Genomic DNA, 18,039 nt, shown 5'->3' on the forward strand with positions numbered 1-18,039 from the left:
TTTCCAAACTTTCAGCTGTAATATATATGTGTATATTAAAAAATAAAAATGGTGGATTATTTTTCTCTTGACCTCTGAATTCAAAAGGCACTTACTTTCCCTTCATCTCAAAAATACTCTGAAATTTAAAAAAAAAAAATTAAGACTAGAGATAATAGTTGTGTTTCTTAAAAAAACAAAACCAACTAAGAAGCCCTACTTGATATAGTATTATATATTATTACTATTGTCTCTTCAACTTTTTAACAGCAGATGAAAACCATGGCTCTTATTGCAGGTTCATTTTAGGTTGCTTGCAAGACTAAATTCATAGCATTTAATGATCTAGGATTTTCATACCCTAGGGCAGGATTATAGTAAGTGGAGGTCAAGCTGAACAACCGCCAGACCTAATTTACACTCGGATAAAAATGTTCTTGTCTAACAATTAGATTGAATGTTATTACCTCTTTCCCTAACTTTGCTAAAATTTGGGTTGTCTTGTTTCAAGACCAAGACAGTCTGAACGGTGTCACAGTCTCACCTTTTGTGTTTATGAAATAGCACAGGATTGGGTATCCACTTTAACGACCCCTATCATGCTTGTTGTGGAGAGGATAGGAAGACTTACTGCAAATAGAATGTGTTCTTAATGTATAAACTTCTTAATATGATGTCCACATGAAAGTAGCATTCAGTGATTCCGAAACAAGGGGAAGAAAAATATCTGGGAAAGATGTAACTAACCCCTTTGATTATTTACCTTTGAGTCTTCCTAGACAGACTTGGTAAGTGTGTTTCAGTAGGATTACTGTTGTTATTTCTTCAGATTGGTTGATCTATTAGTAACCCATGTTTTGCCATTGATGCACTAGATCATGACCAATAGTTGTATGTAGGCAAACAAAAGTAAAGACAGTGAATATTTTTCAATCAAAACCTTGTGTTTCTGTGACAGAACAGTATATGTAGCTATTTTGTCAAGTTGTGGTAACTTCTAGTGGTGTGCCTGCATAGGAATTTCATTTAAATTTTGGAAGTCTGAGCACAAACCTATTTGAAACAAGATAATACACTTGTAATCCTGGTTAACTAACTGTACAACAGCATGAGAATTCTATGCTGCTGATTTTGGTAAGAGCAACACTAAACATTAAATGGCTTTTTGAGTAAGCAGAACACAAAGTTGACGGTTTGCATTAGTAATGTAAAGAGATTTATATAACACAGCTTATTGCTGATCCAGTGTTCTTATGAAATCAGTGTCTGGGGCACTGAAATCATGACTTGAAAAAATTAAGCTAGGTTATTTTTTGTATTAAGGTATTTTAAACGTGTGTGAATCCTGATCTCATTACTTAATTTTTCAGTCCTTTCCGTTTTCCCATAATAAATAGCCAACCCTGTGATAACAAACTTTTCTTTCTTTCCTTTTCTCTCTTTTTTTTTTTTTTTTTTTTTTTCCCCAGCAGGTGAAAAACTCTTTGCCATTAGATGTTATGATTTTGCATTAGAATCCTGGGTTGTGGTTACAAACTATTGGTTAAAATAATGTATGAGAACAAAAATCTGTTAGCCATAAGCAAGCAGAGTCTGCTGAGTTCAATATAGGAATAATAAATAATTATCTAATTGTTGGCTAACTAAGTAAAATAAACACTGTCCTTGAATAAGCAACTAGGACAACTGAATAACTTAATGTGGGGAATTCAACTAGATTTAATATAGTATTTCAGAAGTTTCAATATGTGGTATAAAGTACATTGACTTTTCAGCGTTGCGTCTTTGTACAGTGTAAAATGGAGCAGAAACGTCAAAGCAGTCTGAAAGAGATAGTGCCTGTTTTAAATAATCCCTCTTGTGTCTAACTTTTTAAAATAGTTGAGATTATTATTTACCGAGAAAAGTCAGAGAAACTAAGGCAGGGCTGAAAAAACCCTGTACACGTAATACTGTGTTGTGTTCTCAACTGCTGAGTTCCCATTTCCAGTTCGAGTGTGGGGAGATGGGGGATTATGTATTTGGTACAAAACAGGATGAGAAACCTGTGCTACGAATAGGAATGCAGTTAATTATGAAACCGCAGTTGTTGGGGAAGATGTGGTGACAGATACACCACTTGAAATCTAGCAATTCTTGTTTTAATAATTAGAGGTAATTGCAAACTGATAAGTCAAATGTGATCATCAACTGAAAACCACAAGGTGATTCAGTTCAGATAATAAATGAAAAGCTTCAACTTTAGTGAGTTGCTGAAGCATTTTTCCGTGCAGTAGTTGGACATCTGTAGGTTTGGATAGCCGTCCTTTGGTGACTTCTGCCGTGGAGTTGAGTTCTACGTCCCTCTCGTGGAGGTTACCACCTGTGTAATGACAGCCAGCAAGATGGGGTTTGCCAGTTCTTTAGACCTCCCAATTTGCAGTTCGGAATATTAGCTTTAATTGTCAGTGAAGATGAGCTGTCATCTGTAAATCAGAGCATATGAAATGTAAAAACTTTTTTTTTTACTTTTTTTTCCATCTCAATCGAATGATAGTATTTGATCTAGTTAGTTTTTCCACCTTGTGTAGCAACCTGTTAAGAGTCCTGGGGAAGGGTTGTCCAGCAATAAATATATCTGAATTTGCTACATAAAATCACAAGTATTAAACTGCTGTATGAATTAAAATATAGCTGCGTAAATACAGTCAACATTGCAATGAAATGTTATTTTACGTTTTATATATACTTACCAACTAACTTTCAGCGAAGTGGTTTGTTGGTATGCCTTGTATTAAAGAAGCTAGTGAACTATGGTGAATAAAAGGAGGTTCTTTTTGTGTTTAAGATATGCTAAAAACAATAGCTTGAATTCTCCTCTTATGCCCAAGATTGCATTTTTGTCTCAGCTGTAAAGAAGAAAGGAAAAAAGCCCCAGCCTTTAGCTCATGAGGTGTGTTTCATTGCTGGAGGTGAGGGGATTAGTGAACAACTGGTAGCTTGGGGTGCTGGAGCTCTGGGAGCCTGATGCTGTTCCAAGAGCACGGAGCAGCTTTCTGAAGGCAGCTGGCGGGTGCTGTGGGGTGCACCCCGTTCCTCCTGCGCAGTGGGGGCAGGGGAGCAATCGGAGCACAGGAGCCTGTTTAAGAGACATCTGGCACTACTGCTTTGTTTTTTTCCTTCTTTTAAAAAGAAAAAGCAGGAAAGAGAGGATGAAAGTAACTGCTTAATCTTAACAGCTTCTACTGGGTAGCTGAGCTAATAAGTGTCATAGCTGTAGTTTTAAAAATATTTTCTGTGTATTGAACTTGTTCAAGTAAAATATTTACTACAAATTGTGATGCTTGCATAATGCAAACAGTAAATTTCTAACGAAATTTAGCTGTAGGCTGTAAATACCTTTTGAAGGGGAGGGAGTTACTAGCTTTATGTGTGTGATTAATTTACTTAAAAATAAACGTATAGGTATAGCTATTTCAATTCTTTTTTTTCATTTTAGATTAAATGAAGAAACCTAGCCTTAGTTTTGGTTGATTTAACAAGCTGTGCACTTCATGTATTAGGTGTGTGTGGAATGCATGCTTGTATATCCCTACAGTCCCTAACCCACTGTATTCAAGAGACTTACAAAGGAATATGATTTTGGAAGGACAAGACTCACTAGCCTGTGCTTCAGAATATTTTATACATATCAAGAGTTTCTCAGTCTTTGTCAGCTTAGTAAAATGAGTTTGGTCTCGAAGAACACCCGTTTTCATTCTTTTTCTTCACGTTAGCTTTCTTATGACAGCCATAGTATGTTCTAGCTCTTTGTTACCTGCCACAAGTAAGCAGTTAGAGAGTGGAAAGAACTTACTGATTTGAATAATGCCAATGTTTTTGCAGTGTTCTTAGGAGATACACAAGTGGCCACGCTGGTTTCCTCTGGATGTTTAGTGAATATCAATAGCTAACTCTAGGTCTCCGTATGTGAGGCTTCAGCACCAATCATATTGCCCACAAAATTATTTTAAGAGGGCTCTGTTTTAGGATGATTAAAGAAAAAAGAAAGGATGATTTTTAGACTTGGTGATGATAATTTTTTTTTATTTTTTTTTACCCGTTTATGAATTCATTAATGGATTATTAGCATTCTGCATTGTGGATATGTTTCCTAAATTGTGTGGGGGAAAGCCCTGCACATTGCAACTGCTGTTTCATATAAAATTAGTATTCAGTGCTGCAAATCCATGTTGGGATTTTAGCCCAAATGCTATGAGAGAGAACAGGAACAAAATGTTGAGTATTAAAAATCTTCAGGTTATGACTGAGGATGTGTGGAGCACAGATGTTCTGAGGTTGGCAGAATTGCAGAGATAACTTTTTAATGAAAGATAACAAGGCTTTTATCTTTACCTCTTCTGTTTTAGAGGCGAAGCCAACTTTTACATACATGAGTAGTTGCTTGAATTTTATTTTGTAAGGATGATTATTTAGATTGATTGTTGAAAGTACCATAATCCACTTATGAAAGACTTAAGTTTTAGCTGTCATACTGCTTGGTTTGGATGTGGCACAACATTTATTTCTTGCTTCTTAAGGAGTCCTTTTCCTTTCTGATGGCATAGATTTTCATTTGAGCCAGGAAAGGATGAATGGCTGCTCTTGATTGTTCACACAAGCACTAAGGTAATGGCAGTTTTTGAATCTTCACTATAAGCAGAGTTCTAAACTGTTGTTGTGAGGCTGATAATACCAATAGTCACCCGAGTGAGAGGGTGATGGGGCACCTGCTGCTCGGGGTGCAAGTCAGGTGCGTTCCCACGGGAGTCCCAGAAGTGATGCCCTCTCTGTAGCCCAAAACCAAACCAGGGCTGGTGGCAGGAAGAAAGCAGGATGGGATGGGGTGTGAAGCACTTACCACACCCTGTTGTCATCCCTGCCCCCTACTGCCCCCCTTATTTTTTTCTAATTCATTTTAGAGATCCAGTTAAGACTGAAGCAGTTTAACTTGTGCTTATATTCTTCTGGTTGTTTCTGTGCTGAACTTAGTCTCTTTAGTTATTGTCTGGGAGGGGTTCAGCCATTTTTATGTAGTGTGAAGCTTCAGCTAATAAACTCTAGTGCATCTCAGCTGACGAAACACTGACCTGAACTGGTTCTCCTTTTTTCTTCTTATTTTAGAAGACTTGGGACCACAGTGCAGGGGAGTGCAGTGGGCTCTTCCCAGCACTGTCCAAAGTGTGCTGTGACCTGGGCTGGTGAGAGCTGATTCTGGGAGACGTGCTTGCGAGATTTTACGTTTTACTGTTCGGTAGTTTTGTCTTACGGGTTTTTTTCCTTATTTCAGTCATCTAATATTGACTGCATCTCACAGTAGCAGCTGATGCTATTGTAGTATGTGCTGTGTAGTACCCTCCCCGCCCTTCAGAATTTATTGTTAAATCTAGTTGTTCTTAAAAATGCCCAAACAAGATTTGGGGCACAAAGCCCTAGTGAACTGGACTTTTCAAACAGGAATATCTATATGGTAGGAGAGGAGGCTGAGATTCCTATAAAGTGAGGCAACTTGCAGGCTTGCATTGATCGGTGGAAGAACAAGAAATAGAACTCGCCAGATGGGATACCTTGTGCCATGTGTAGTGAAGTAATTCATCACTCTTGGCTGCACGTTTGAACAATCCTAGTTCTGTTCTAGGCTTTCCTGGTGTAGCTGGTTACCTGCTTGCTGTGGGCAGCGTGTGTGCCTCTGCATCCATAGCTTTTACAGGAGCTGAAATGTTGAGGGAACGTGCAAAGGACTCTATGTTTGAACAGTCAGCATGAAAAGCGGCAATATTGATCTATTCTGTAGTTTAATTTGAAACTTCAGGCAACTTGGAGGTACGCTTGCCTGCCTGCCTTGTATCATAAATGAACTAGTGCTCCTCTTTTAGCCTATTTAAGTAGGCATATGTGGCGCTTTTTTTTCCCCTCAAATTGTGGTTGTCATCCGACTTGGCTTTTATTCTTAAGAGCCTCATTTTCCACGCAGTCAGACTGCAACATCTGGAAGCCATTTCTTCTTTGGCAGAGAAAGACGTGACAGATACAACGAGGTTTAATTTCTTCTTTTGTTGTTTTACCTTTACCTTTTTAAAAAAGATATTGAAAATGAAACCCTTTTAAACATGTATGGGAATTTCAGGTATGTTTTAGCAAAGCTCAGGAATACTGTTGCGCACAATCATTAAAGAGTATTATACATGTTTTTCTTGACGAGTAATAGTTGCATTTCTTGTACAGCTGATAATGTAATGCTTATATAAATTGATTTAAACCCTCATTTGACTGGACAGTGTTAATTACTAAATACCAATTAAAAAACCCATATGATTCAAACCATAACAATATATTTATATTTCAAAATGGTATTTAACCTACTGCATTAAAGGTATTGATGTTATTAATGGTACGTTAAAGAGTAATCATATGACTGTGAAACACTGTAGCAAGCTCTTCTCCTTCACTATAGTTGTTCCACATATTTATTTAATAAAAACAGTAGAGATCCAAAAACCGCTTTTAATGAGAGGGGGACTATTTGGTGGTTGAGGTTGGTAAAGTTATTAGGGTGGTCCTTGAATGTTATTCAATTCTCAAGTCTCTCAACTTACTGTAAAGCCTAAACTTCACTTCAGGTTTTAGTCTGACTTACTTCATATGCCTTTTAAATATTCTTTGTTTTCCCCCCTTTTTTTTCTCATAATAAAGCCTGTTAAGCTTTTTCTTTCACAGCATACGAAAACAAGTTTTGTTTTCTGTTCGGCAATGTGTGCGTTACCTCTCGGGACCTGTGTTTTCCATGTGCCTGCTGTTTCCTGGCTGGTCTCAGGCTCTGGCGGTCACCGCCAGCTGTTTGCCGGGCTTCTCCTCCCAAAGCTGGTCAGAACCCAATGAATGTGTAGGTATATGTGAAGTCTGCTGTATATTGAAAATGCAGGGTGGTCAGTTGGGGATCTGACCTCGCCACTGCCTTGGAGCCACAGGGCAGCAGTGTTGCAGTATTGACAGTAGCCATGCAAGGACTCCAGTTTGGCATTTGGATGCACCTGGTCCTGTGTGGCAGCTGGTCCTGCGTGGCAGCCGCACTGTGCCCGTGCTGGTGATGCGCTGCATTGGCAAAGCTCGTCACCGCTTTGTGGTACGGGGCAGGGTTGAGCTGCGTCTCCTGACTGGTGTGGTGCAGGAGGAGCTGGTTCAGTTGGCTGAGCCAATGGAGAACTAGTCATGGGGGAGGAAACGATGTTTTCATAAGTTGCTTGCTCCTGGTTCATTTGAGTGCTAGAAAGGAGCAGAAGCTTTCCTGTGTGTTTTGGGAGTAGGAAGGAAGATTACTGCTTCAGACAAGCATGTTGCGAGATGGCTCTTTCCCACTTAATCAGCAGACATTTTGCATGAGCTAAAGAGCAAATATCATAAAAATTGAGTGAAGAGCAGGCCAGGGAATAAAAATGGTAGTGTGACAGCATAATATCAACAGCCACCATAACATTGCTTTTTTGGTTTTTGAAAGATGGAAATGTATGGACAGAAGTGGTGTGGAGGGAGGTGTAAGAGCTGACAGGTTTAGAATAAAATAAATTGTGAAGAAAGAGACTGAAAATACAAGACCTGTATGAAGTAGGCCATTTAGATTCTTTGTTGCAGTGTGAACTGTTGGGTGACTTTGGCACTATGAACTGGTATTATGTGTACAGACCATGTCTCTGGTAAGCATGGAAGAGTGTAGATTGATGATGTCTAGTTCAGATCTTCTTGTAAAGGAATTACAAGACTCATTTGTTAAGCAAACAGGACAAAAATAACCACACATCTAGAGGTAGTAATTTCATTATTGTTCAGTTTAGTTTTGATTATGCTATCATAATCTGATCAAAACTGCTGATATGGTTATAACTAAATTACATTGAAGTACAGTTGTTACAATACAAAATGCTACTTGAAGTATGTTTTCTGTATTTTACTCAAATTACAGAATTGCTTTAGAGCTTGTTGGCAGCTGAAATATTAGGTTGTGTAATATCAGTAGAAATCACATGTAGAAATAGCACACTTTCTCAGGCCTGTAGGGAATGTCATGCAGTTGCTCAAAATTTCACTTAAAAATCAACGTATGAAGCTGAATGCAACAGTAATTTGGAGAAGCATACCTATTGGAGGGGAAGAAACACCAAGCAACCAAACCTTATTTTAAAAAACAAAAGTTTAAACATATTCTAGTCTCCCACAAAAGGAGCGAGGGGCGTAATATAGTTGATAACAGCTTTCTCTTCTAAAACAGTTAGGACAAAATATTGGACATACATCTGATCCCTTATTTAAATTTATCTGACTAGCATTTTAACTGTTGGTGCTGCATAATTGGTTCTAAAGCATCAGCATCTCTCATTCATGGATAGATAAATAATTCAGGGATGCACTTTAGCTACACACTTCAGCATTACAGTTTTAGAAGTTCTAATTTTCTGAATTAAGAAAGTGAGGTTCTTGATTTTTTACAGATTATTAACTGAATTACAGGGAAAAATCAATACAACTGTGAACAGCCATCACACATTTCAAAAATCTTTGCTGACATAGCCATTTTTAAACTCTGTGTCTCTGTCTTGCCCAGAAAAATAACGGCTTTACTGATGTGCCTTATAAGATTTCCAGATAATAAATGCCAAGCAACAGGAGCAGAAGTGTGCACATCTAGGGAACCCACCCCAAACCAATCCCCGCCTGCCTGGAACTCCTTGCTGTGAGCTTGTTAAGCAAGTTACTGCGCATACAGAAGTGCATGAAACCCAAGCTTCTGGGACAGATCTTGTGATTTGTTGTATTCTTCTTGTGTGTGTATATTCTTCTAACAAAGGCTGATCACCAAATTACATTAATTCCTGTTTAGCCTATCTGTGTGTGTAATAGGAATGGTTGAGAGAACACTAGTGCTCAGCAGCTGCCCATTGCATATGTGTTCTTGTGTGGATTGTGCTGGTGGATTTTGTCAGCTTTTGCCAGATCTCAACATGTGGCCAATATATTTGAGTTAATTACAACCATACCTAAATTAACCATATCTCAGGGAGGAAAAATAACCTTTTAAAATGTAAATCTGTTTTTCAGCAAAGACACTTCTGAGTTCTTTACAGTATTTCGTGCTTAGCTCTTGCTTTTATCAGTCAAATTATTTTAAATAGAAACTCCTCTTACATTTAGATTTGGCAACATTATTATGATTAGCATTCCTGGACTACTTCTGTTGTTTCAGTGATTTTTTTTTTTTAGTAATGTTATGTTAGCAAAATTTTAAATAGAAAGACCCAATGAAGGGAAACATTAGTTCTGCTATTAAAGTGTATTTTGAAATTCTTCTGCTTGCTTTTGACAACTAAATACTGAGACTAGTCATACTACAGCAGCTGTATGCGTTTCCATCATTGAATCAAATGTATATGCATTTATTTCAGAAAAGACACAGGAATCTTCTGGTGTCTTTAATCTAAATATAAATCTAAAGGAAATGGGCTACAATATTATTGCTGTTTTCACAATCTATTATAGTTTATTGCACAGAAATAACTAGGTCAACCTCTGGATGACCTGTCTTTTGGAGTTTCTTCAGTTAGCTTTAGGCTAGAGCTCCACCTTGTGATCTTTCAGCAGGATACATTTTCTTTTTATAGTTAATAATTTAATTATGATTTCACGAAGTTGAGTGACTTCAGAAAGTTTTCACAGACTTGAGAGATTTCAGTATCTGCTTTGGAAAGTTGAAGTTGGAATTCTGTGAACATGCAAAGAAGAAGCTGAAGAGCTGCTTTTTATGGTACACTTCAGTTTAGATTTAACTTATTAAAATAATCTGCTTATTAGAGCACATACAACAGTTAATGTAGACTTTTACCATTTGAAATGCCATCTGCAAGAATTTCACCTGCTTCTTTTAAGACTACACTGTGATAAACTTGGTATATTTTAAAATATTTTAAAAGCCTGACAGCATGCTTAAATGGACTGTTTTCCTTTCTCATTGACTTCCCAACCCGGGTGCTTTGAATGAGTCATCAAGTACGTGCACAAGGAAGATGCAGCTGGCAATAGTCTTGAATTTCTAGAAGGCATTTACTGAGATTGAGGATAATGGTGAATGACCAGTGCCAGCCTTTTCCCGTACCGAAACAAGAGAAAAATCAAATAAAATTGGAAAGTGATAAATTGAATGGAAAGAACATGGCTCTGGGCAGTATGGAGTTTGACTGTGGGAGTTCCTCTGTGGAATACCATCATGACTGAATACTGAGTTCAAAAAGTAATTGGAAATATTAATGGAAAACTATGGATGAGGATTTATAAAACACTGGGACAAGCTCTCTGGCTGAAAAAATCCCGGAGTTATTTCTGGATGCTGGGAAGGTATTCAGGGCAAACATCACTGAGAAGAACAAAGCAAATGTGTTCTTCCTTGGGTGGTTTCTGTTGGCACGGCCAGGGAGGGCGTGCTGGGCTAGGCTGGCCCGGCAGGTTGAGAATCACAGGTCTGTGTCGTGTTCTGGATGCATGCAAATCTTTTAAAATTATCCTTTATTGGGACAAATGCAAGGGGTTTTTTGGTCATTGCTGAAATCTGAGCCTGATGCTGGAGGTCCTTTACAGTCTTGCCTCATATACGCTTGCAAGACATTAATCTGTAGCTGCCGTTTTCCATAATACCAGTATATCATTGCACTCATGAGAGCCAAGTTTCTCTTCCTTCAAGAAAAACAGTTCTTGGAATGTAAATCTGAGCAGCTCAATGCTTCAGCATGTAGCAAGATCTTGGTATTTCTTTCCCATGTTGTGAGTTGATCCTGTCCAAACATTGCTGTTTTCTTTCATGTTTTGTTGTTTGCACTACAATGAACGGTCCTTACAAGAAGTTCAAGTTGATATGAACTGCAGCCAGCTAGATTTGCCAAGTGATTTGACTGTTTGATGTCAGGAATGCATACTTCAATACCCATTCTTTTTCATGTTTTCATTACTATTTTCTTTTTCTTTAAAATATTTCTGTGATTGTAAGAAACTTTGAGTATTCTTGCAAAATTTGATAGGACAATAGGTTTGCTTTTCATAAAGGGAGTTGAAAGTGTGTTAATTCTGTGAACAAGTGGTTAAACTTTGTCAGTACTTTCGAAGTTGATGGAATAGGTACTTTTAGTATTGTAAATAGGTAGTATTAATGAGCCATCATGCAAAATTTGCATGTAAGGTTCTTGATTGTCACTTTCGTAGTTCTCTTGCTTCTTGATATTGAAAGATGTAAACTAAGAGAATTCAAATAGCATGTCGATAGACAGGTTGAACCTGAAACTGAGCAGTGTGTTTTTTGAAGTTTGCATCATTGCTTTGCACTGGGGCTGAGCTGGTAGTGTGTCCAAAAAAGGGGTGGTTTTTTTTCTCCAGTCCCCGCCACTGAGCATGTAGTTTTACAGCCAACCTGGATGGAATCATAACTCCTTGCCACCAAAGAAGGGAGTTTTACTCTTCCTCCCCTGCTCATGGCCATGTGCACCTGTGTTTCGCATGCGTTGGCTCTGGATACCTGCTGCTGAATCCGTTTAGCTTGATAATCCAGGGAAAAAAATAAGTAATTCTTGAGGTGTGTTTTACCCATTTTATTGGGGAATTGGATCAGGAGATCCTGAATGGCAGAGCCTACAAAGATAAATGGCTGGAGAGGGGATGTTGCCCTGCCTGTGGGCGAGTGCTTGCCAGGGAGAGGGTGAAGTGTTCCCCTTGTGTGGCCATGTGGCTTTAGAGGAACAGGAGTGGGATGACAAAGGTTGCTGTTCTGCATGCAGTAGCAATGTTTTTGAAGCTTTTTAGCTTCTACTGTGTTCTGGATAGAACATACTTTGGTAGTTGCTGACTATGTTGAGATTCACCAACCTACCTTGAACCTCCTCTTTTTGCCACTATTCATTTCCGCTCTTGTTCTCTGCTTTTATGTGATTGTGCGAAATGTGAAGAAAATGTAGTAAGTTCGGAGTTTATGGTTTTTCTCAACTCTGGAAATTCTGGAAGCTACAGTGGCCCCTAGCATTGAGAAAAAGCACTTGCAGGAAGAAATGGCATGGCCTGGATCTACATGCTCAGTTGAAATGCGGTCTCTGAAGCATCGCTACCAGACATTAAGCAACATGTGCTCAGCATGCCAAAATTCAATCTTTCCCTCAAATACCTCATCACTCCAGCAAGCTGGAGAGTCAGCAGACTTTGAAGCTTTTTCCTCCTGCTGCTGTATCGTTAAAGTAACCAAACATCATGTTTTCTTAATCTAACTGAATGAAGGTTAACCTGGGGGGGACAATTGACATAGAAAACTTTAGCCTGCCTTTTTAGATCTCACATTTGAAGTATCCAGTAAAGTTTGGGTTTGGTTTTTTCCTCCTTAAACATAGGAAAATTAGATAAACGTAAAAAACTACAAATAGGTGGCAACATTATAATTAAGTTGAAAAGCAAGTATTTCGCGATCTTATGTTTTCTTGATAGAAAGCTGTGCTGTTTCTGATGTTTTTCTTCGTAACATGTGGATAGTATTATCTTCCTTGATAGTCTTAGAGTCTTGTCAAATGCTTTGCATGTTAAAACTCTTGTAAGCCTGGAAGAAACTGAGCTGTTAAACAGCTGGGTAGGTTATAAGAATTAGTTACAAGAACTTATCTTTGTGGAAAATACCATGGAAGTTTACAACTCGGAGCTATAAAGTCGGTATACATAATGTCCTGGATTGAACGCATACTGTGCTTTAAATGTAATATCAAATCTGCTTTTGGTTTGGTTAACCGGAAGTATCCTGGTGTTGCTTGGTCTGAGCTCTGCGGTGCATGGTGTCACAGTTCCAATTTCAGTATAGATTTTGAAATAAAAACTATTACTTTTAAGGTGTTAATGAAAACCATTCCAGTTTGTTCATCCCATTCAGATTTTTTTTTTTTCCAAATGCTTTGGTATTTTATTTTGCTGTGATGCTTTTAAGATTCATGGAGCTACTGTGTAGTAAGATCATGGGAGGAGTCAAAAATATAAAGTCTTTAAACAGGAAAAAACTTGATTGGGAACAGAGGGGGGTGCGATCTAAATTTTCGGTGTTTCCAACTTTTTACCCCTTCATACGTGGAAAGATTTTCACTGTGTTTTTTTGTTTGTTCTATTATAGAAGTTGTCCACTACAAAGGAAGAAAGAAAAGTAAGCTTGTACTACAGACTAGTTTTTGAATATATTTCTAATACAGTGGTGTTCCAGAAGATGATAAAGAAATGATAGCAGCTCCAGAAATACCAACTGATTTTGCTCTCCTTCAGTAAGTATTTTAATTAAGAATTTGTAGTTTCATTTTTGAATATCCTGTCTCTTGTTAGTGTTAATACATATGATTGGTTTTCTCTTGGAAACAAGGAAACAATCTGAAGGTTTTTTTCTTTTGAGATGTTGATAAAGCATTGTCTGAATTATTTCTTGAGCATTCAGCACTAGTTAATGTAAGTATTGTAGAAGTGCTTAATTATTTTAAATCCATTTTTAAACTTTGCTAGTGGGAAGCCATTGTGACAGACACTTCCGTTATTTGCGTGATGTACTTCTCAGGATTTTGTCTTTCAAAATGAACTGTTTGAATCTGAAACTCTTTGATTAGGAATACCAAAAAAAAAGTTGAGGTCATTAAATATAGAGACAGAGGAAGTAGTTGAGGTATTTGCCCTTACTGACTTGGGCAGATTGTCTAATATTTAAAATATCTGACGCCAAATGCTGTAGTTAAAGCCAAAGTCTAATCTTCACTCAGGCATCCGTTCCTCAGTGTTTTTGACAACATTTGATTAGCTCGCTAGTCTTCCTGCAATTTTAAAGAAGCAGACATTTGATTTTCCAAGATTTAAAATGAGGTATAGATTACATTTTGGACAGATAAGTGATTATTTGAAGCAGACCAAAATAATCCAATTCCTCACCTTTTAATTCTTGAGAAATTGGCATGAAGATGTTTCAGCAGACTGTTGAAATGGATGAAATGAGTATGAAATCTAAAAGGATACAAAGATGCAGTTTTGTATCAATGTGAAATGTGTTCCTGTGAAAATAAGAACACCTGGCAAGTTTTGAAGCAGTATTTGTCATCTCTCTCTTCCTTTCTCTCTTCATGCCCTTCCTGCCCCCACAGCTGGAGACTTCACCAGTCCATATCAGAATATATAGTCAACAAAACCAGAAATAGCAAAATACATATTAAAAGGCAGAAAGCGCCTTTCAGACACTTGCAGTAGTGAGAGATCTTACATTTCTTGATTGTTTTAAACTGTTATTAATAAATCTATAGAAATAGGTCTGCCGTACCCCTGGCCATTCTTTATGGTTGCATTGGTAAATTGCATCAGGAGGTGCGTATCAGAAATTTGTGCTAGCAGCTGGAATCCATCGTGCTGCATGTCTATGTTAAAACAAGATCTAGTAGCGTCATTTAAGTTGTATTCTATAGGAAATATAGAACTAGAGAATATATAAGCTAAGCATTCTCTATTAATAATTCAGGTGATTAACAGACCATCACCCCCCTCTCCCATTGGCAATTAAGGATTTGTATATCGATGCAGCGTATTTTAATGATGTAGAAAATCAAACAGATGAGGAAATTAATTTATTGTTTAACATTGTTGTCTTCACCTTACAAGCCTAAACAGAACTACTGGCTATCTTTTTGATGGAACTAAACTTTTTTCCTGTACCTTTTGACATTGTACCTCTTAACTGCCTATTTAGTTTCTAACAGCATGAAGAGATCTGTGGAGACACTTTGATTATGAAGGAAGGTGGTGGTTTCTCTTTTCGATTATAGTTTCTTTTCCTGGCAGATATCTCTAGTGCTCTTTGCTTTTTGAGATGGTTTAATGTTTGTCATGTGCCAAAAGCAAGATTCCCAACTTCTTGCTACTTTCTACCCACCTTCACATCTCTTAACCTTGGTGTATGTCTGTCATGCAGATGAATTGTTAGGAGGAGGCAGGGTAGGTGTGGGAGGATATGCTCTGGTCTGTTCCTCCACAGTAGACTTAAACAAAAGAAAACAGCAGTTTCATTGTTAGAGCTGACTTACTGGATGGAGAGCATAATGTGACTTCAAGTGTTATGTCTAAGAATGTTGCTGATGAAATGTGTAAATGGTTTGTGCTTCTTATCCTTGCAGGGAGTCTGAAACACACTTCTCTTCTGATACAGACTTTGAGGATATTGAAGGAAAAAACCAAAAACAAGGCAAAGGCAAAGTATGTTCAGCTTAATCTGGTTCCTGAAAACAGAAGCTTTGTATATAGTTGTCATAGTATGAATATTTTTTTTTTATTACCATGTAATACCCAGATAAAACATCTTGTGTGTGTGTGTGATTGCAGACCTGTAAAAAAGGAAAAAAAGGACCAGCAGAGAAGGGGAAAAGTGGAAACGGAGGAGGGAAACCTGGTGGTCCAAATCGGATGAATGGACATCACCAACAGAATGGTGTGGAAAACATGATGCTGTTTGAGGTAGTTAAAATGGGCAAGAGTGCCATGCAGGTAAGACTTGGGGATATCTCTGTGACTTGGATGAATATACAATTTAATATTATTTTCCTGTACATATGATTTAATGAAATGAAGCATAAAGTATTTTTTTTTCAATTTGTGGTTTTTAGTTCCAGAATATTTTTTTTTAAAGTGGTTTTGCATTGTTAAGGTTTGAATTTGAACAAACTGATTTTTCATTTCTTAATGTCAGGCATGAATAATCACACATATAATGAAGTAATTCAAACTGTGATTCGGAGTGAATTTTCAGTATCCTGCATGAAGAAAGATTATTTTAGATTACATGACTTTAAAGTCCTTTCTGTGTGACTGTAACTGAATACAAGTGGGGTTTATGCCTATAGTTGTCATAGAACTTAACAAGGAATCTGTAGTTTGTAGATGCTCCCAGAGCTTCCATTATCTGAAAAGAAATAACTGCTTCTCTCACCGAAAGTAAAATCACTAGCTGCAACTTAGGGGAAATTTAAAGAGTAGCCCTTAAGTTGGCTTGGCTGTATTGCAACGCTGTAATCGGGTGGAATTTGGGTCAGGAAATTTTAGAAGTCTGTGTGGTAGGCAGTGTCTCCACTGCATTTATTAATAGGACTGAAGTCAGTCTGTTAAGAAATTCAGCACTTTAAAAAGTTCAGTCAAATCAGTAAAGCATTTGTTTAGCTCTGTGAATCTTGCAGTGGAGAGAGGGTTAAAGTGTGAGCCTGTCGGCTGTGCAGCGTCCCACTGGCTCCAGGTGACTCTCAGCAGCCTCGCAGAAACACCGTTTTTGGGACTGGAAATGCAGCGTGTCCAGCTGCTGCCGTGTCCAGCTGCTGCCGTGTCCAGCTGCTGCCGTGTCCAGCTGCTGCCGTGTCCAGCTGCTGCCGTGTCCAGCTGCTGCCGTGTCCAGCTGCTGCCGTGTCCAGCTGCTGCCGTGTCCAGCTGCTGCCGTGTCCAGCTGCTGCCCCTCACGTGCAGGAGGCTGCGTCTGTGTGCAGTCCTCTCAAGACTTGCCGGCTCCTGCATTAGTGCTGGGAACCTTGGAGCCTGAATTCCATGGCAGAAATTTAGTTCAGGCTTTTTTTTTTTTAAATAACAGGCTGATTTAAAGTATTTGCACAGAGAAATTTTGATACTTCTGTCATTTGTTTTGTTCTGTTGTATTTCAAGGCGGGTGGAAAAACTATACTTTTCTAACTGTTGCTTTGTGTGCTGCGTTTTTAGCCAACTGTCAGCAATGTATCTTCATGACATTATAACTTTTAATATGATACATAGTTAAAATCTTTTGTTTCCCAAGAGCAAAATGGACCTTTGCCAGGTGTGATCACTCTGTTGAATTAGGGAGTTGATATCTGGGTAATAGTGAAAGAAAAAAAAAATCTCAAAGTATTTTGAAAGTGAAGTCCACTTAAGCACTCAGTGCCAAAATTTTTCTCAGTGGCCCTCAGTGCTTGCTTACCGTTGTCACAGGTTTTGTGTTAATTTGCTTCTCTTTAAAGTTTTTTGGGAAAAGGCTCTTGTTCCTGTTTGGTTTGGTTCATACAGGGTAGGGTAGTGCTGTTCATCCCATCACACTGCCGTGCATGGAGCACAGTCCATCAGAGGGGCAGCATTGCTGAAGGGATTTGTAGCTGGTGGAACTGAAGCCCTAAGTGCTATCTTGAGAAAAGCATCACTAGTTTTGGGTTTCTTTTTTGAGGGGAAGAAAACCCGGCTCTGTAAAAAATAGCAATTATTTTTGCCTTCTTCTAAGAAAAAATAACTGTAGGACTCTCTGGTATTCCTGTGTACTGTGTTTAGGTGTCAGTTTTGTACGTGTATATGTTTATAGAATGAGTTCTTTTCTTGAAAACTGATGCTATGACAGTAAAGGATCATTCAGACATTTTGTTCTGTATCAATAAAAAAAACCACAGGGTTCAAGTTATTTATGGAAGAAACTATCACTTGCTGCTAAGCAGCTAAATAACGCTGACTACCTTCAATTGCTGAAAAATAAAAACGGCCTTTCTGTTTCTTTCTTTTTAGTCTGTAGTGGATGACTGGATAGAGTCATACAAACATGACAGAGATATAGCACTTCTTGATCTCATTAACTTCTTTATTCAGTGTTCAGGCTGCAAAGGTAAGATACTGAAATGTTTACTCATCCATTAAAGTAACATTATAGCATATTATTCTCATTCTTTGCTGTTATACTGCACGTGCTGTAGGAATGTTCCATCCGTCTGGCTAGTCTACATTATTAGGTTCTTGTAGTTAACCTAGTATTTTTGAAGGTAGGAGCAGGAGGTTTAGAAATATTATACTGTATTTAGAAATGTAGATTAAGCCTTTTGTATTCACACCAAAGAGAACGCAGTACTGGTACCTAATACTCAGTCTTCCTCTGCTGCTGCTATTATTTCAGAAAAACATCTCTCTCTTTGAACAATGATAGTTCAGCTTGTTCAGTCTTGGAATTCTAGTTTGGATTTATCTCCTTCATATCAT

The 18,039-nt window shown here is 38.1% G+C and overlaps 1 protein-coding gene across 5 annotated transcripts in view; it reads left to right on the forward strand.

The window, feature by feature from the left end:
* The window catches only part of STAG2 (STAG2 cohesin complex component), a 75,529-nt gene that overhangs the window by 22,961 nt on the left and 34,529 nt on the right, over positions 1-18,039 (forward strand). For all 5 annotated transcript variants that reach the window (XM_065846115.2, XM_065846111.2, XM_065846114.2 and 2 more), the window contains exons 2-5: positions 13,166-13,310; positions 15,189-15,267; positions 15,394-15,555; positions 17,575-17,671. In XM_065846115.2, coding sequence (XP_065702187.1) covers positions 13,267-13,310; positions 15,189-15,267; positions 15,394-15,555; positions 17,575-17,671 — 382 coding nt within the window. In that variant the 5' untranslated portion in view covers positions 13,166-13,266. The remainder of the gene's footprint in view (positions 1-13,165; positions 13,311-15,188; positions 15,268-15,393; positions 15,556-17,574; positions 17,672-18,039) is intronic.

Source organism: Patagioenas fasciata, chromosome 11 (genome assembly GCF_037038585.1).
Source record: "Patagioenas fasciata isolate bPatFas1 chromosome 11, bPatFas1.hap1, whole genome shotgun sequence".
NCBI lineage: Eukaryota > Metazoa > Chordata > Aves > Columbiformes > Columbidae > Patagioenas > Patagioenas fasciata.